This window comes from Anopheles marshallii, chromosome 2 (assembly GCF_943734725.1).
Source record: "Anopheles marshallii chromosome 2, idAnoMarsDA_429_01, whole genome shotgun sequence".
Classification (NCBI taxonomy): domain Eukaryota; kingdom Metazoa; phylum Arthropoda; class Insecta; order Diptera; family Culicidae; genus Anopheles; species Anopheles marshallii.
This window is the reverse complement of record NC_071326.1, coordinates 30,802,114-30,822,840: the sequence shown is the minus strand read 5'-3', so window position 1 is coordinate 30,822,840 and position 20,727 is coordinate 30,802,114. Positions and strand designations below refer to the sequence as shown.

General features: G+C 45.8%; 1 protein-coding gene across 1 annotated transcript in view; it reads left to right on the top strand.

The window, feature by feature from the left end:
• The window catches only part of LOC128708578 (interleukin-1 receptor accessory protein-like 1-B), a 31,038-nt gene extending 12,216 nt beyond the window's left edge, over nt 1-18,822 (top strand). The window contains exons 2-4 of the mRNA XM_053803557.1: nt 17,735-17,916; nt 18,038-18,233; nt 18,504-18,822. Of these exons, the coding sequence (XP_053659532.1) occupies nt 17,735-17,916; nt 18,038-18,233; nt 18,504-18,822 (697 nt within the window). The remainder of the gene's footprint in view (nt 1-17,734; nt 17,917-18,037; nt 18,234-18,503) is intronic.
• The last annotated feature ends 1,905 nt before the right edge of the window (nt 18,823-20,727 follow it).

The following is a 20,727-nucleotide window of genomic DNA, read 5'->3' as shown; positions in this document are numbered from 1 at the left end:
ACAATAAAACACGCAAAAAAAATAAAATTATATGCCAAAAAAGCCCTACCCATGATACAATATACACTATTTGTTATCAAAAAAGATTATGTGCCTGTTATCCGTGTTATCCGATTATCCAGCAACCCGGTGAGTTCCCCGATGAGCACGGATAATCGGCACTCCACTGTATGTGCGTTTGAGATAAAAAGTTAGTTATCATTATAGGGGGCTAATTTAAGATAAGGTTGGGTTTAGTGAAACACAAAGCATTGACAAAACGAGAGTGTCTAACGCTAATGCAAACTGCACACACCTCATAATGTGTAATCATAAACACTATGTGGCCGTAGAAAAATATTCTTTCGCTTCGCATGTAATCATTCCTGTGCATTTTGTATCCGGTATGTTCACACGTTTGACGCCCACTGGGTTCAGTTGAACGTCGACCAAACCGCAAACAAATGATATAAAAATGGTAAACGGAAATAAAAAAAACGCGTTTTCAATCGGAACATCGAAACATCCCACCGTTGTTCGGAATGCTGACCGAACGGGTAAATGGAAGTGGTGCCACAATGCAAAACTGGGAAATGGACAAACAAAATTGCATGTTGCCCTCGTCGCACCGTTCGGCAAAAGAGGCCAACACGGTGCCCCACTCCCCCTTCTCCATCAACGGCGCTCGTCCTCCTCCCACCCGGCCATCAGCCCCTCGTAGTGTAGGTATAGGCGAGGTTGGTTTCTTTTTTGTCGCGTTTTCCCTGGTTTGTGTCCGGCTCATATACGCCATCATTGCCGCCTGCAACACAAATCATTTTCCGGGAAATCAAACATCATCGCCCGACAGGGTGGAGGGGGAGGTAAGGGGGGTGGAATATCTTGCAAAATAATGAAAACGACGCAACCAACCATCTCACCTACTGGGCCACTTCCTTCTGCAACATGTCCATTACCGTCCCATACATGATGGTACATCCGCAATGTACAGTGTTATTATTATTATTATTGGCAATGTATTTAGTGACGCATCGTGTTGTTTTACTAATGATGATTCGTTGCTACCTCTACCACCTACGTTTTGCGTATTGCTATGTGTTTGTATGTGTGTGGGGAATAGAGAGGGAATTTATTTCAAACGGTGCAAGCGATGATGTTCTGTTGATGCATTTTCTTTTTTCCTCAACCGCTACGAGTATGGAGAGCACTCGGTACAGATTTCATTATTGGCCATGTTCTTCTGCCCATGTAGAACTAACAGCAACAATGCAGTCGGGAAAGCACACACACACACACAGCTTTGCAACGCTTGCTTGTAACATTTAATGTTTACAATCGTCACACATGATGCGCACACATCATGCTAACTGCATGAGTGCATTTGAAGTTTTGTTCATTTCTTAATGCTACATCCGGGTGTGGGTGATAGCTGTCTCGTATTCATGTTCAGCACTGAATCATCCATACGAGTACGGGGTGTTTCCCGTACGCTAACATCAACAACGATGACTAACAGCAAAACTCATTGGGGCTTTCCTTGCTGCTCTGTGTTGTGGTGCCTTCAGTTGTGTATTGTGCTGTGCACAGCTGTAGCTGAGTATTGTGGATTTGGAAGCGGTCTTCACACGACAGGACCGGTCCATAATCCCATCCGGACCAATCCCCCGTACGCAGGACTGACTGGTACACTGGTGGTGGATCTAATGGTGACCATAGGGAAGTTCCCGAAGCAAGCTGTAACATAGGAAAGCGTGTGCGAATTGCGACAGTAGCGGACCGCTTTCGCCCTCTCCGCAGGGTACAGGGGACCCAAAAGTCCCCTACGATAGTCACTTCTGTCATTTCGCATATGGTCATGAGCCCATATTTGCTTCTTCTGCTTGAAGTGCGACAGTTGTGGAGCCCTTTTCGCCCCTCATCGTTAGGGGACCCAAAAGTCCCCTCTCCGCTTATCTTTTTCAAATTAGGGGCCCTAACTGTCACTTCCGCCCAGTGTCTCCCAAGGGGCTTGATTCTCTACTGGGTAAATAAAATCAAAGAAACCCAGCCCTCGAGATTTTCCTCGGTAATAAGTGTGTATTGCATACAGTGTACATACGCACATGTCCTGTATGTATGCCTAGAGGATGTATTCGTGAATGTCCTTTAAAGCCCTCCATAAGGACAGAGGAGGCGTGCTCGGTTCTAATTGAGCTGGAGTGATGGCGTTAATAACTCTACCAGGAAGGTCAGAATGACGTGTTGCCAGACGATGGCACTAGACTGTGAGTGTTCTAGCGGCCTCGTACAACTGACCAAGACCTTGGAGTGGTTGTAGCGCCATCTCTAGTCATCTCAACGAGCTTGCGTCCATACTTGTGGTTACAAATTGCTGATGGGTTGTTAAAGTTGGAACGAAATAATGCTATTTCAATTAATTTCTAAGCAAGAAATTGCTTTAAGATACGACCATTGCTACGGAATGAATTGAACTCGTATCTCGATATGACATCGATCGACGATATTGTCTCTTAAATTATTATTTTTTGATAATCCTTGTCCCTTGTTAGATGGTGTTGGTTCAAATCCACTAGAAAAAACAATATTCTTCTCGTGTTCTGTGTGATTCTACGAAGAAAAAACCAAAGGAATTATACTTAGGCAAAAGTAATAATGCAAGGTATACTTTGCAAATGCATTTTTTGGGCCACTTTAGCATCGGCGCACATATTTCATTACAGCATTCGACACGAATGATCAAATCCATTGATGCCAACAAAAAGAAACCCCCCGAAAACAGGAAGAAGAAAGTTCCAAAAATGTTCCGAACCATAAAACGGTGCAAAAATGATCAGTTTTTAGGGTGGCGTTGCAGCATGCATTCGTTTCGTTTCGGCATTCCGAAATAATGCTGCCCAGTTTCAATGCCGAGTTTCCTCGATTCCTGGTAACGGAGAAAAATGGCGTGCCAGCATCGAGATTGGTCTTTTCCTTCCCGGCGGCGTTCCACGAAATTTGTCGGGTAGTTGCAGCAGATGATTGGGAAGAGAAGGCATCGCGCTGCAGTAATTGTAGCCTGCCTCTCCTGCCCGTTTGGTGGCGACCCAGGATACTGCACGAAATGGGCAAAGATGCGTTAAAGAGAACTGAGGAAGAAATTATCCAAACAACAACAACAACAAAAAAACACAAAAAAGGACCATCCATTTTTACATCAGGAAGAGAGTTGTTAAGCGGGAAACCACCACCGTTGTGCCGTTTCCCAAAGGACTGACCTATCCCCTGTAGTGTGTGTAGAGCCAGCCCTGTTTTCGGTGGCTGCTGTTTCGCATCGAACTCGCCTGGTGATGGTCCGCTTGTGATTGATCCTGCTTCGAGGAAGTTCTTAGGCATTCTCTCGAACTCTGTCGATTCCAACTCACCGTACCCGGCCATCGAGAGCGCCCTCATGTGACGGCCGGTTCTCACCTATTAATTAAAGCTGACCTCACTATTTTCGAAGGGAATGGTTTGGTGCTCTCTCGCTGGTGTTTACAACACCGGGCTGCTATTGAGATGTTTTGTCTCTTCCACCGCTGTGTCCCCCGGAGGCAATCCCACACCCGGGATCTCGGTGTTTGCATCTTGTTCTTTCGGTTTGTTCGTCATTTGTTTTATTGTGCCGTGTTTCGAGTGTTGTTTCTCATGCACACCCAGCGCGGCACGTGAAGATTATCTTTCGAGCGTTCGGTCCGAGGAATGCCAAAGCCCAATGCCTGTGACTGCAAAGCCGCAGGTATATACCGGGCGACGGAAGAATCGATCGAGAATATGGTGCGCTCGGGGAATGAAGAATTGGCCCTTCTTGTGACCATTCTTCTTAGGCCACACAGCAACCTGGGACAGCAGGACGATGAGAGAATGATGACGGTGATGAAGATTGTTGCCCGAGATTAGATCGACCGGCGGGTGGGACAGCGAAGGGATGGGGCGCGGGTTGGGAGACAGTGTGTCCTCACCGAGCAGCTAGCAGCTTCCACAACCGCGAGTCGTCTGCACCACATTTCATACCCGGGTGTCTTTTCTTTCTGTGCTGCGTTTGGGGTGGATCGTACAAAGGTACGATCAGGGTGTGTGTGTATGGTTTATGGGCTGTGGAATTCGGCAATCATCTGGCGGATACCTAGAATTTACCCTCGCCGCATCGAGTTGGCGGAAGATGGGGATGAACAAGGAACCAAAGCCAAAAAATGAACAGCATGCTAGACATTTCCTGTGCGGACGGACACCCGCGCCTGGGTTCTGTTTCCTCTCGCTCATCCTTTCGTGTTTCATTCAACATTTCTCCTAGTCCGTCGGTCGTCTAAAGCAGGCAAAGGAGCGAAGGAGAGCACGAGATTAATAAAGCATTTATTCTATTTGCACATTTTCATGCATATTTTGTTTCACGACCGAAACGTCTAATGTTTCCCTTCGTTCCTTTTCTTTTCAGGTAAGATATTTACGGCATCACGGACATCAACAGTTTGTGCGAGAACAGTAAGCGAAAACCAGGCAGCGTCGTCCATCATAGTGCGCCACCACGTGCTTCGGGGTATTCATTCCTTGTTGTCACCAGCGAGTGTACCTTCGGAACCCAAGTGGAATTGGGGAATGTGACAACGCTTTGATAAGCCAAGCCCGGGAACACATTACGCTCTGTGCCATTCCTGTAAAAATCTCACCTTCTCAAGTACCGAACAACCGTCCGTCCGTGGAACCGTCTTGGTAGTACCACGATCGTACGTTAAAAGCAAATGCCGATCCATTCCGGGGCCCAAAAGCAGCAAGGGTACGGTACTTACCGTGTACACTCTTGACGCTCTCTACGCCTCCCAAAACCCCCCCCCCCCCCCACCCCCCCTCCAAGCAGCTCAACTTCACCTCGGAACGGTCGACCGTACGCAAGATGTCCGCCAAGACCTGCGGTATTTCTCACACTCACCGGCGTTGATGCGAGATTTGAATGGGCAATATTTCCAGGAATCTCGACTACGGGTACGGCTCCACCATCATCCTGTCTGTGCGCGTTCTTTCCTGTTGCACATTAAACCGAACGTGGAAGCACCACGGACGAGAACCTCGAACTCGTTGGACCATAATCATCATCTTGGTGCAATCTTCTTCCAACGAGTGTTTTGTTTTTTTTTTTCGTTTGTTTCCTCCTCTCCCCCCCCCCCCCCCCCCCAATTCGTTTTTCTCTGGTGTTTCTTCAGGGTCAACCGAGAGCGAGCATGGCAGGGGGACGTTAGAATTGGAGGATTTGGGCTCTTCTTAGTCTGGGTACCGGCTCTTCTCACCGGTTCTTTTGTTTTAGACCGTCCGAAATTCGAGCCGGGGAACGAAACGAAAGCAAAACAACCGCGCGGACAGGGCAGACCGCCTTGAGTGCGCCGATACACGGGGGTAACGATCGTTTTGTTCGCGGGAAGACCCTCAAGGGAATTCTCGGACACGGCTAAAAGGGATGAGGTTGCATCCATTTGGAAGTCAACCGTAGGTAAACGAGCGAGTGCCGGAATCGCACCGGGCAAACGTGTATGTGTGTGTGTGTGTGGTGTTGAGTGTTCCGCCGTAATACCCTTTCGGTGGTCGGTGCAAATTTTGGGTCCGATTTCAAAGCGTTATATGACTCAACACATTCTCCCGCTGCCGGACACAATGCCGAGCATCCTTTACCGGGGAATGGCAACCACGGAACCGGGAGCGCAAACTATCCCCCCCTCCTGGGACCATTATCTGTTGATAATGATGACAATCAGATGACGCGCGTTGTCTCTCCGCATTTTTGCTTCGCGACAAAGCTTCGGTTCAGGTTAGCCAACACCGACGAAATGGAAAGGAAGAATCTCGCACATCGTAAAAGGGGACCGTTCCACACTGGGTTCTGGGTGGCTTCTACGGATGGCACGAAATTCGACATAATCATCATCCGCTTGTGATGATTTTGGGTCCGTTTGTGTGTAGATTGCTAATTTACTGTTCCGCGGAATTGGAACCCACTTCTAAATTGACGAAACCACGAATGTTCTGTGCGCCTGCTCGTATCATTCCATCCACCACAAGGCGAACAAGGTGTGGGTTATGGCAAGTGAGAATGAAAAACGCATCCGCCGAACACCACCATAGTGTCTTTGCACGATAATGATCTCCCGGGCATAACATGGGGTTCTTGGTTCTTGACGGTGGATGACACCTCCCGAGAGCGTCCCAGCGTTACGGCGTTTGCTTAAGGGGACTGTTGAAACCATGTATATTCAATCTATGCTACAACGTGAAACAATTGCTTCATGAGAGCCGGGGATCTGCGGAAGAAAAAACCCTTACTGATCATAACCCGTTTCTTCCTCTCGTTTTGTTTGTTATGCTTCTGGTTGGTTTTGGTTAAGGATTGTGAACTTGTGCAACTACACACACACACACACACATCGTCTTTACGCGGTACCCAAAACCGGCACACGGGACCACACAAACGATGCAGCAGCGTTTTCCCTTCCAGGGACTTCAAACATTCCACGAACTGAAAAGCGAAGGGGAAGGGGGGTGGGGAGCGAAAAAACGCTTTCCGTCATGAAGTTATGAAATTCAATCCCCAGAAACGAGATAATGAGAGACCCAATTAGGTGTGCGACCTGCCAGGTCGTGATATGCAACCCCGTGAATGTTGGTCCTTTATTTATTTTTATCGCCCTAAAACACTCGGCCCTGTTTTTTATGCGATGGTGTGGTTTGTGTTTTTTGGAGGATCAGTGCAGTTGCCGTCGGGTCGGCAGCTACAAATGGAGACGCGTTAAATCCATCGGGGTAACATACGGATGTACGGTGTAATGTTCAGGTTTTTTATGTCCAGCCAGTGGAGGACTAGTCGCCGGGTGGCTCAGACCACAGACCGGGTTGAATGTAGCACAACAACACATAAAACAATAACTATTCTTCCTGTGCTCCGTAATTGTAACCCTAGTTTTCTACGTACTCGCCTTTCGATGCACCATCCATTAGCGTTTGCCTAGATTGGGTCATGATAAATCTAACGAGACCGAACGACGTTAGCATTCGGTCGAATGCATGCGCATAGCTTCCCAACATTAATTTACCTTTGCGGTGTTGAACGATGCTACAATGGCTTTTCTAGATGTCATGCGCCCCGAAACGAGTTGTGGCTGTTCGAAACATATGAAAACGAGCACTCTTATCAGCATTCGAGGAACTCTCGCCGCATCATGCATTCTCTGAAGCTGGCCACCGCCACTCAGTTCCGTCTTGAGTGGTTGCAAACGGTTGCAAAGAGCACGGCACACTTTCGCACAACCATACCAGCGGTCAAAACGTCAAACACAGCAAATCGATTACATGAGCTTTTGCATAGTACATGGGTTTGCGGGTTCGGTACGACAGTTGCCCTAAAGCCCCCACCGCGTGGTGTTGGCATAACAGTTGCAACATCTGAAGCAGAAATGCATCTAATTGGTTGTAATTGAGACGGTTTGGTGGTAGTGCTGTTTCAAAAAGCATCTCCCCCGAATGATGATGATGATGGTGGATGATCGGCGGCACAGCGTTTGGAACTTCAATGATGTTCGGGTGTCTGGCCTATCATCAACGACATGAATGTCCTGCGTGCATCGTCCTCAGAGCTGCGTAAAATTCATTCCTGTTTCTTGTATGTCCAATGCGGCCCGTTGATAAAAAAAAACCAAAAAAAAAATAAGAAGCGGAGTAGTTGACATACTTGGTCACCCACCTGCTGTGCTTTTATAATATGACTTTGAAGATATTTTTTTCACTTGATTTCTTGTGTCTCTGTGCATAATTCCCGCTTGGCGAATTATCTCCAATTGGTACAGCTGTACACCCAAACTAACTCCAACTAGTCATTATGGGCCGTAATAACTATGGAGCAATGTGGTTCGGATAATCCTTCTCTGTGAGCTGACAGAGAAACATTATCGATCGACGTCACGGTTGGATGGAGATTGCTATCTCGATGCTTGTTCCAATTCGGAGGAATCCGTCCGTTCCAGGAAAACCGGCTTCTTCGCCAAATTGCACATTGTTAGTAGATACGGTCTGCGTGGAAGGAGGGGGGAGGGGGAGGGGGGGGGGGGGGTTTATCGAACATCGGAACGGTTTGTAGAGTTGGTTGGAGGGAAGCCCCGCTGGGTAGAAGCGATATCGACGCATGCGCACACCAAGTGTTTACTGTTGCCGATTGTTTTTAAATTCGGCACCTGTTACGAATTGCTAAGACATTGCGCGTAGCGATGCGCATTACGGTTCGTTGTGGTGAACTAGAACGACCCAGTTCTTTTTGGACCAACCGCACGAATTGCGATCCTTTCGTTCCTTTTTAAAGTATAATAAAATTTTGTTAACCATTATCGGTAGATTACCATAACCTGATCGGCCCGAAAACAGTGCACTTGTTTTGATATGTACTCTTGTTATCAAAGTTTGATAGACAGTGGCATAGTGGTGGGAATTTCGTTTCGAACCTGTTAGGTTCGTTCCGCTCCTCCTGTGGATCGTTCGAACCTTGGTGCATAAAAATTTACAAAATTACCAAACATATAACCGAATGTAAGCAACGCTGAAAATAACAAGAATTTGTTCGCGTTTGTTCTATGTTTTTTTTTCTGGAAAATTGATACAATTTTTTTTTTGGAGAACTAGAGGATAACATTGTGATTTATTCTCATGGCTGTCCGAGTGCCAGGACATTGTTGTGTTGGCTTAAAAGGTTAAATTCTGTGCGGATCGGATTTGCTCTAACACAGATAAAGCAGATATCTACAGAACGGCGGAATAGATTACCGCTTGCGAACCTTTAACAAAATACGTTTCTAAAACATAGCCACGTTCGGTTAACGGTTATAGTTGTGATTCGATTATTATATCGTTTAATGTACAACTTGTACTTGTTTGACTTTTAAAAAAAGATCACCCGATCTCGATTTACTATGGCATTTCCTTACAACTGCAGTTTGTTTGTTTAATTTGTTTTTTTTTCCGAAGTCCATAGTAACATATTTAAATATAAAATTATGTTTTGTTTATTGTTTATTATTGTATACCAAGAACTGTAAATGAATTATATTACTATGTTTAATGATGAATATCCAAAAATCATATCATATTGGGTTATTTAAATTTCGTTCTTTCGTTCGATTCGTTCGTTCGTTTGTTTTTTAAGCTTCGTTCCGTTCCTTTCAGAAAAGCACCTGGTTCCGTACCGTTCCGGGAACAAAATGGAACATTCCCATCACTACGTCGAACCTTTTTAGCAAAGACTCAAGCTGAGAAGTTCGACAAATTCTATTCTTCCGATATGTTTGTATACTGATCAATCGTCGCATGAGTAATTCCCTTCGTTGAGCGTTTCCGCTCAGTTCAGTTCAGTACATTTTTGTATTGGTCGGGAACTAGTTCGGTTTTTTTCTTCTTCAATTTTGGATAGCCGTATCTAGTCACTTTTAAGAAATCGTCCAATCTTTTTTACGAACCCAGTTCGTTTAATCTTTTCAAAGAATCGCAAGAGGTTCACGATACCGTCATCTTTTGGCACAAACACTAACTCTGCGCACCTCTTCACCAGCATCATCTGTTTTTCCTTTTAAGCTAAAAATGTAAAAAGTCACGGCAGTGGTACCTTCGTGGTGCACCACTCCGCTATCGGACGCGCATACACACGATGGCTGACGGTTTGGTTTTACTACGAAACGATAACGCCAATCGGCGGCGTTTGTCTATCACTGATGCAGCGATGTTTGCGCACGCAAAATTCTGTGAAACAAATTATTATCACCATTGCTCTGGCCCCGCTGTGCCGGGGCAGTTGATTGTATACACATTGAGTGTGTGTTTGTTTATGTTTTATTTAGCGGGCACCCATCCGCCACATCGTTCCCGGAATTGGCTCAGCGCTTGCAAGCAGCGACCCTGAGATCAACGGTGGGTGCAAGAATTCAAAAGATGCACCTTCGTTGAGATGTGAGTGAGTGTGTGTTTTTTTGTGCCGCCTTACGTTTTTCTTCGCCGTAATAGCATTCATTAGCTGTACTAGTAGCAAATTTCCTACCAGCATCTCATCATCGACCAGCAACGAATGGCGGTTGGTAAGCAAGATTGGTGATCCGATATCGAGGGTGGATTTGCTTTTTTTTTTGTTGCTGTGACCGGTTTCCCGATTCCTGGAAATCCATCCGCCGCCACACCCGCTAGTTCCTTAGAACGACTCTCATGCGCCGATGTGAGCGAGTGCTAATTAACTCGTTAGTTATAGCTTTCCGATCGTAACGATTGCTGTGCGTCGGTGGTGGGACGAGATATATGGGCACAAGGGTGGCGAGGGGATGGAAGTTTTTTTTAGCGAGGGATCGTGCACTAGAATTCTGCATCCCCTCACATCATTGCAATAGCTGTCGGTGCTGTTAGCGGCGCCAGTTGACATTGGTGTATTGGTGAGGGGCGAAAAACGAACGGTTGGTTTGGAGGAGATTCCTAAGAATTCGAGCCACGGCACACCTTGCTTCCGCTAGCTTTGGGTGGAGGAGTTACACGTTGGTAAAAATGATACCCCTGGCGGCACCCTGGCAAAGCCATCAAGGTTGCAATGTCCCCTTCCTAGGGCAGTAGCAACGAGTGGGCAACGTCTTTCGCCTCGCAAGACATCTCACCACAGAAAAAGGCGACGGGACAAACCCGTGTGTCCCGGCGAGCGTTCGATCGGAAATTGGACACCACCGCCCGTTCGAATGCTCTCGATCGGTTTCGCCTTTTGAACCAACGAACGAAACCCTTCAAGACAAAGCAACACTGCGGTTCGGTGCTTCTGTGGAGACATTCTTCCCAGGGCAAAAACGGCAAACCTCCGACTCTCGCGCTCTCCCCGGACACGGGTGTTTACGGAGATTTTGTCCTTCTCGTCCCTGGAGCGGTGTATTGGTAGTGTAACAACTGAACAACAAAAAAAAAAGACATCCCCGGGTCCCCATGTGTTATTAGGACCACTTTGTGGCAGCTCAGTGCCGCCAGTGTCGCTACATTTTCTGTCCGCCCGTTCGCTACCAATCTGCCGCCGACACAAGCTTCTCAAATGGGGATTGATATCGGGTTACCACTAGGGGGGGGCATCAAGACCCCCACCTGGGGACAGGAAGCGGAGCTGGCTTTTCACTCATTGACGCTCATTATTGGCACCGAAAGTGTCAAATTAAAAGATGCGACACAGAAGGTAAGGGACGGGAGTTGGTCTTGGGGGAGGTAGCGGGGAGCTGATCATATACCCTCTCACGGTGTGTTTGTTGGTTGTTCGACTGGTGAGAAGTGCCGCCCAACCCGGCTGACAGACACATCATAACAGCAGCAGGGTCTTCCGCCAGTCTTCCCAAACGTCACGGCGGCGAATGTGGCGAAAAGTAGTTGGCAAACGTGATGTAATCGGATCCGGTCCAGCTGCTTCATTGAACCTCCCATTCCGTGTTTATGCTGATTTAGTTTCCTCACCTGAGACCGCATAGACCAACACCGGGCCCGGGTGTCGGTGGATGACGGGGGAGGGGGGTATGCTTCATATTATTGTACCACCTAAAACCTCAAAACCGCCAGATTCGACGCCCAGCACGTACACTCCACTCCGGGGTCGTGTTGCTGCGATGGTGGTGGATGACGGTGGTTTGTGGATCAAGTTCCAATTCTCACACTTCTCACGCTCGCTTTCTTGTACGTACCACCGTATATCAGACAATACACAAAATGATTCGCGCCCACCGTTGCTGCCGTCTCCCCGAGGTGGCCACCACGGGGGGGGCGAAGGGGGAGGGTGTGTTGGATTGGCATGTGCTGCGTCTGAACGATGAAGGTCTTCCCATGCCGCGGCCCACGGACACAGGGAGGAATATTTGTTTTGCATAACAGAAGACTTGCTTCGCTATCAACCGGGAAGGGAGGGACAACATTATGGTGTCCTCCTTTCCCTGGAATCCTTAATAAATCTTTTTTTTCCCCCTGAACACCATTGTCTGTTTTTATCGCACTATGTGCTTATGATCACTCTGCACTGCGATGCCGTTGCAGCAATGCACACACACACACAGTACATTCTTCCGTCTGCCGATGGTAGATTTCCGGGATGCAGCGATGGGGATATATTATTGCATTCGAATTGTTAAAACAAAACGAGCAAAAAAAAAAAACTAGCATAATACGAACCATTTCCCCCCAAAGGGATTGCTAGGGCGCAACCGGGACCACGCATCTGATGCGACGGAGACTTCGAGAATTCCGGGGAAAGATGACGGACAACCGATAACACCGTGGTACACGCGAAGCTGCGGCAAAAAAAAAGGCCAGCTGACGATGCTTTGTTGCCTTCTCACCGTTTCCTCCGTTCCGTTGCATCGGATGCAAATGTGCTACGCAAATTCCAATTCCTGCCGTTGCAGTGGCGTAGCGAGTTGCTCGCATCACCGGTGATACCCCCTGCCGCCAATCAGGTCTTATAGACGGGTGCTGCTTCTAACTTGCTGTAGCTTTTAGCTTTTGGTTTCGTCATCGCCGTCCCGGCGTGAACGATGCCCGTCGGTGACCGCACGGCCGAACTTCCCTGTTCGGCATGCGGCTTTCGTTAGTTTGTCGCGGTGTATGTTTAGTATGCAAATCAATGCCCAGTCACCGCGACAAAGTTTCGTTTGTTGTGTGTTTGCGATGGATGATCACCGTACGGTTGAATACTGTCCAGACGTTGACACTTCACTGCCGTGGGATGAGAGCCTGCTGTATTGACTGCGGGACTGCATCTCGTTCCGAGATGGTGGATGTAGTTGCTGCTGGGGCGATTGAGGCACCGGTGTTCGATTTGTTCAATGCCATAAAAATGTAACAATTCATTCTAATCATCTGATTTGTACCATTCGATTTGTACATTTGGGATACATTTTCTTAATTTCAGTCTACCTCTACCTCCTCTGTTCATGTTGACTACCTAGAAGGACTTTAAGGGCTCGGTCGTCCGGTGTCATTCTCTTGACGTGACCAGCCCACCGCAGCCTGACGAGTCTAATCCGCTGTACGACAGTGAATTCGCCGTACAGCTCATTGAGCTCGTCATTGTAGCAGCTCCTCCATTGTCCTTCCACACATATGGGATCAAAAATCCTTCTAGGCATCCATCCATCTAAGAGGGTTTCGTCAGTTTTGGACAAAGTCCATGTCTCAGAGGCGTATATAAGGTCTATATATTCCCAACTTCGGTCATCGCGACAGGTGTTTTGAGTGGAGAAGTTTCCTCAGACTGTAGAAAGACCACCTGGCAGCCAGCACATCCTAGTCAACTTTTGACCCAAAATAGATGAAATTTTGGACGACTTCTGCGTCATCTGTACGTCACTCCTGCGTAAGATAGCATTTGTTAGCAAGGCTACTGGTGTTGCTTCCATCAACTTGGCGTCTGCCTCGTTAATCTTCAAGCCGAGCATTTCCGTCGCCTGCTCAATCCTTTGGCAGGCAACCGCTACGTACGAGAGCCGTAAACCAATGATGTCTATGTCATCAGCGTATGTCCGGATCTGGATTGAATTACAGAAGATTGTCCCCGAAATTTCCTCCTCAGAGCCGCCGGATAGCCTTCTCTAGCGCTAGGTTGAAGATTAGACAAGCTAGTCCATCTCCTTGGCGCAAACCCTTTGTGGTAGCAAAGGGCCCTGAGAGTTTTCCATCCACCATCAGCTGGCATGTGACGTTGCTCATTGTCCTTCGTACTAGCCAAGATCGTCGATCAACCGGAGATCGTTCTTATGCCAAATCCTACGAACATCCTCGCGGTTCTCACGATGGATGCGAACATCCGTTTTGATCTTGAAATTGGGTTAGAGTAGGTTCTCTCATTGAGGTTTGTCGAAAATAGTTCTATTGCACAACACACACCGCCACAAACGATAACACAGTACACGCCAAACGATAATGGTCGAGACAGCTCATTTCCATTTCGTTGATCATCGATTACAGCTAGTACGAAGGCCTGCTGGTGGTGTGAAAGTCGTTAATATTTATCATCTTGGCGGAGGACTCCCGCGACCTCCACCACACGACACGCACGTCTGTCCAGTATTACGTAGGCTATTTAGATCACCAACAACCCCTTCTAGGTGGCAATCGCTGCTCAGATACGGCCGGTTTCGATTTACGCTTGTCCATAACAATGTCACTCATGTCTAATGACTTCGTTATCGGTTTGGTCGGCTGCTCGCACCTTTTGGTAAAACGATCAAGTCGCTTTGAACGTGATCTTTATCTGTAGGTTGCTGCTGCACTTTACAGTCTCATCTACTGACATTTAATTTAATTTCTAATGCTACTATAAAGAATAGTTGACAGTTGTTAAGTGTATAATGGATACATGAGTCATCCTTGGGTGAAGTAAACTGCAATCATGTAATGCGGTAGGTAAGGTTATGTTATTAAATAAATTCTTAACAATTCTTAACGCCTGTTAACCCTATTCACCACTGGAACACTGGATTCCAACTCTGTAAAATCCCAACTCAACTGTAGAAAATGTCGTTTAGATTCACTGACACACTGGATGTTTATACTGCGTGTTTCGATACTTTTTATGCTCATAGTCATAGCTCAAAGTAGTCATATAATAAACAACCTAATTCGTCCAAAAGATGCAATAGGAATCTTACAAGAAAAGGCCAAAATAGAAACAGATAGGTGGTTCACGGACATGTGTGTAATCAAAGGCAAAAAATACCAAAAATATCAGAGAAACATAGGAAAAAAAATGTGACACAACAAAATGAAACTAAAACCGAAAGAGATCAAAATAATCAACAGACTGATTTCCGGACACGACTATAGTAAATATTGGCTACACAAATTCAAACTAACAGATGAAGGCCTATGTAGAACATGCAATAGTCCAGATACAGCCACACACAGAATTTTTTACCTCATGAGATACGGAACAGAAAGAAGAAAAGAAAAACTACCATCAGAAGAACTCTTCATCAATAGTTGGAAATCTAAAAAAATAGGAGATATCAAAAAAATATTAAAATTCATCCAAACAAACAAAATTACATTCTAAAATAACATCATAGACCAAAACAGAAAAAAGGCTAAAAGAAGGGACATAGTAACAAAGTAAAGCACCACAAGTTATAAACAAAAGCCAAATTAACCCACACAATCGAAATGTCAAAGCTTAAAAATACAACAACAACAAAACCTTAAAACCCCAAAAAGTTAGCGAAACACCATAGGATACTGTAACAAATAGGGACATATGGCCATAGTTGTCGGTCCACATATGAAGAGGTATTTGTGTTAACAAAATCACGAAATAGTGCAGGAAGGCCCAGGTAGCTGGATTCTTGTGCCGAACCGTGACAAACCTCGCTAAAACAAGAAGAAGAAGAAGAAGAAGACGCTGTTGACAGATAGTGTTACGTAGTTGAACTGGACTGGACTTGAACTGGACCTCGCATACAGCACACACACACACACAATATGGTCGTAAAAAATGCTGTACTTAGGCAGTAATATTTTGAACAATATGCACCATGTACACACAGCACAAAATGTCATGAGGAGAACTACATCGGTAGTTCAGTGGAACGTAAACACATGTCCAATATTGACCGTATAATGCTAAACGAAGGCCTCATAACGATTTCCAAACTTCAAATAATTTGGCAAACATTGTCCACTGGTAGGGCAGAATGGTGATACCGTCTAATGTGGGTGGGACAGCCTAAACCATGCGATAATTGATTCGCAATAAAAATGGGCAGTTTTTTTTTCCATTTCTGAACAAGCAGATATTTAGAAACATTTGGCGAGTTGAAGCTCATTTCTATTCCAATATCAAATGAACTAGTTTGCGCACTGTTTAGATTATTGTACGGTGCACATACGGCAGATGATGATGCACCGCAATATCGTCCAACGTTCCGTTGCAGCGGTTTTTGTTGCGCTCAAGCGATGAAAATCATGAAATGTTCAGTCTAATAAGCCAGCATTACTTACCGATGAGCCATGGAAAAGTGCGCGCTGAAAATACTCTAATTAATTACCAATACTACCGACGATGGAACCAGATACTCCATATATATCACCGATATCGCCAACCATTCGCCTGACGCAAGGGCATGACGATGATGTGTACGAGAAGCGTCCGCTGCATGCTCGCAATTATAATGATGAAATTGTTATGCCTCCGCTTTTGGGAAGTTGTGCCATCGTCGGCATTTTACTTTTATTTTACTTTTCCATTTTCCACCCAACCCACCACCCCCGCCAAAGGGGGAGAGGCAGTGATAAATCATTATTATTCCAGGGTACAAATTATACGGTGAAAAAAGGATGCAAATCGTTGGAAACTGACACCGACTTGTACACGTTATGAAAGTTGATGAACGCGGGGTTGTTTGCATTAATTTTTGTATTGTGTTTTTTTTCTTGTGTAAGTGGTTTAATTTTCCAAACCCATTGAAACACACACACACACGCGCGGACGGGATTAAATATCGACACATTGAACCGTTTCCTCGGGTGTCGCGTTTTTGTTTTGTTTCCGACATTTTAAGCAACCTTTTATGGGTGATGAACGACGAGTATTTGATTGGTTTTCAGGTTGTTTGTTCGATGATTAATGGGTTAAATGCGATGCGCAGGATTAATTAAAAGGAGGGTGATAATTTGGGGTGGTGGATTGAGCGTTTTATTCTCCGGCCGAAGCGAGCTACACGTTAGCGGTACCTCAGCATTGGCGGGGGGGAGGGGGTCTTCAGTGTACTGTAACTTTGTTCAAACGAACAATTTGGTTTGCTTAATTAATATTTTAATAATGTCTCATTACACTAATGTTTATGCAATATCCACCAGATAAAACGATCATAACGAGTTAAATTCAATGTTGATCAATGTGTAAAACGATCGTTGAAAGTCCATAGTTCCTAAGCAAATAAGCATTACAAAAAAACGAAAAACTTCACCGATTTTTCATACTAGTTCTCTGCCACCTAGAAGCGTACCCAGCACTGCATTGTATGTTGTAGCTTATTCCACTATGTCCAGACAAATTTGACAACGTTATCATTGAGTTTGTCACGGCCACTAGCGAAACAGTAAATGCAGGCAATTGCTTTCACCACACCGAACCGAAGACGATTTGACTTCCTTTAGGTATTCTCCTATCTTAAGAAAGGCTATGAGTGCCAAGTAGCAATCTTGTCCAGGCCACAACATCAGAGACTATTACGATTTGTCAGAGAATTTGCGTTGCGATAGTAGACATCACAGTAAAGTGCAGCAGAACCTAAAGATGAAGGTCGAAGACAATGTGATTCTTGCGGTCTCCCGAATGTTGAAGCTGTTGTCCAAACAGTGCAGAAGTACCTGGAGAAGTAGATGGCACCGTGTATTGTGAAACTGTATGTCAAAACCAAGTAGGAGCGACTTGCAAAAATTACTTCTGGACTGGATAATTATAACGTTTTTCCGAAGACCACCAACCAACCTAATGGCACTCGGAAGATGTGGACAGAATCAGGAAAAATCTTAGCCAAAAAAGCATATTCAAAAACCAAATTTGGGGAAAAACTAACATTTTTGTTTCAAGTGGCGTTAGCTAAGGCTCTGACCAGTTGGCCCGATAGGCAATCTTCCCAACATTACACTGAATCAACATTTGCAATACTTCTCAATCGAGCACGAGTTCAACTCCCGTTAATCGTTCCTACGGTTTGTTTTGCAGGTTCAAGGACAATAAACCGCAGCCCTGGAGCAGTGACGTTTCATCGTTCATCGTGAATCCGGCAGCGGCCAACCAGACGATCTTCAGTATCCGGCTGAAGGAGAACGACATCGGCAACTACAGCTGCATATTGCGAAACGAAACCCACGCAATCAAACATGAAATCGAACTGCGGTTCCAGGGTAAGATACGGACACATAACGTCCACTATAACATCCTGGCCTGCATAGTTCCGGAACAAACGCGCGCCAGCAAAATCAGGCGAATGTTTGATGAATTGTTCCCATTTTTGTTTTGTTTTAGATCAATTGGACAACCCGATGCCTACCTTCCGGCCGAAGGATCTGACGGTGAGCGTGGGCGAAAGTGTGCGGTTCTACTGTGAGGCGTTCGTCGGCAACCTCTACTTGCCGGACGCAACCAACGAGATCGTGTGGAATCAAATGTTCGACGACCATCCGCACAACGTTAGCGACAGTATGCAGGTGAACGTGACTAGGTAAGGATGCGGTCTTCTGCACAAGATGATGATGAATGACGTTGCTGTTGCTTGCATAGATATAGATAGACAGTGACAGAGAGAGGGAGCGTCTTCAACACTATTAGTGCTGAATTAGTGCACTTTGGAGTGTTCATTATGTTCACCTTCATCTACCATTAGAAGACTGTGTTTGAGTGACGGTTTTGATTCCACGTACGCTAAGGCATTAGCGGGCACCTCACACACCACTAACCATTTGCTTTTCTTTTGTCTGCATTACCCACACAGGGAGGAAGGACAAATCATCGGATCCTACCTATCGATACCGAACATCCAGACGCACCATTATGGCCGCTACCGGTGCCAGATAGTGTCGGGCAATTCGGCCCAAAAGCTTAACCTCAGCGTGCTGCTTTCGCCCGTCGAAGTGACGGCAATAACGGACACGCAGCTCTCGATGCTGGTTTACGTAATGGCAACACTGTTGCTAGTGCTAGTCATCCTGTTTGCCTGGATCTGCCGGACGGTACAGCAGCGCACCAGCAGCAAAAAGGATAACCGCTGCTCAGCCCAATTCATCGCGAACAGTGAGCACGAGAACGTGTAAACGTGTTTATATTTATAGATATATGTGTGTGTGCGCGCGTGTGTTTGTGCTGTTTGGTAGTGGCCACGATTAGAGGGTTTCATTCCAACCTGAAGCGATAGAGAATGAAAGTTGCAGTTGCAAAACCCCCGTGCCATCCATGTGGTTGTGTTCCAATCGTCCATCAGCGCCCTGATGAGAGTAGACGAAGGCTTGATGGTCTCACACTTTTTGGACAGTTGATTTCCATCCGTGTCTGTCTCTCTCTCTCTCCCCCCGAAAAGTCACACCTAGCTTTTATGTTCGTGCGGCAGTTGTCGCTACATGGAGCTGGGCCAATGTTTTGTATAGTTAGTGTTTAATGTAAAAAAAAAGGAACGTGAGTCCCCAACCGTGCGATGGGTGAAAATGTTGTATGCAAAAAGGGGGAGAGAAACATTCCATGTGTGAGATTGGCTTTTGTTTCAACAACAGCCACCATACGAAAACTGAGATACACACACACACTCACACACACACGCACACGCATAATTTCGCTGTGACATCCGATCCTTGTGGCATACAAACTGTTATCTACCGTACAACTGCTCTATAGTGTAGGTAAAGGTACCCTTACTCCCAACTGTTGTACCCTCCTCTCCCGAGCCTTGCGAGATAAAGTCTGGCTTTGGAAAATATCCTGCCGGGCACGTATTGGCATGATCCCCACACAAAACTGCATTTAAAAAAAAAACAAAGGTATTATGAATGAGTTTTGCTAAAAGCAATCACTAGGATTAATAGGCGGTACCACTGTGGGGGGGAAAGATAGAAACACCACCACCACACTCTGAACTCGATCTGCTTTTATTATCACTGTTGTTGGTGTGTAGAGGCCGGCGTATAAAGCGTACAGCAGCAGCAACAGGATTGTAAAGGGGTCGGGATCTTCACGCGACGAAGTCACACATTTGTATACGAGGCGACGCTGTAACAAACGAATGACACAAAACACAAAAGCAACCGCGCGATCGGTCCAAAGGAACCACCTTTACGAGAACAACAACAAAGAGTGGGGACATACAAAACACTATTAAAAGGCTAACTACTATAGCAATAATCAAAAAGTACTACCACTAATTGTTTCAATACTATGTTCACCACCTTCATCGATAAATACACATAGAATACACGTACCCATATTTACATTCTATTGGCGTAATGGTGTACGTGTGCTACAATTGCCAGCGGTGCGGTGTTTGTGTACATATACTAAATAAAAGCTTACTATCCTTCGAAAGGATATATAGAGGAATATGGAAGGAGACCCATAAGGGAGAGGTGTTGTCCTCGGGTATTCCATTTGGTGAGACTAGTGATTGTAATTGTAACGAATAAGCAAACAAACGGTATGTGGACATCGGTGTGTCCCATGCCCTTCGATGAGCGATGAGATACAGCCAGAGCTTAATTTAGCCGTTGCGAGATGCGTACAGTAGTGGTGTACAACTCAACACGCGTGTGCGACACACGCCGATGGTGATCGCTTAATTTAATGACAATTATTTATTAACTCCTGCTGGTGAGGTATGTGGAGAGACAGAGAAGGTGAGAGAGGAAGAGAGAGAACGAAAACTGCTAAAAAAAAATGACAGTGATTAGCTAACTATACAGCTACTTATAGAGATTGCAGCGGTGAGTTTGAAGATTGGGGTGGTAAGAATGAGCATGATCGCCAAGAGCGCGATTGAACCCTCCCGACTAAAGTTTTATGTTTTAACACTAGTAAGTAGTTTGTTTGTATTGTATTTGTTTTTAGAAATATAAATGTAAACACGACAAACCCCCGGCCCGCTCGAGCGACGGGTGTTGGGAGCGCATACACGCTCGGTTTTTATTTCGCACTGACTGCAACCGATTTACCAATGCACACAGCAAACTAAATCA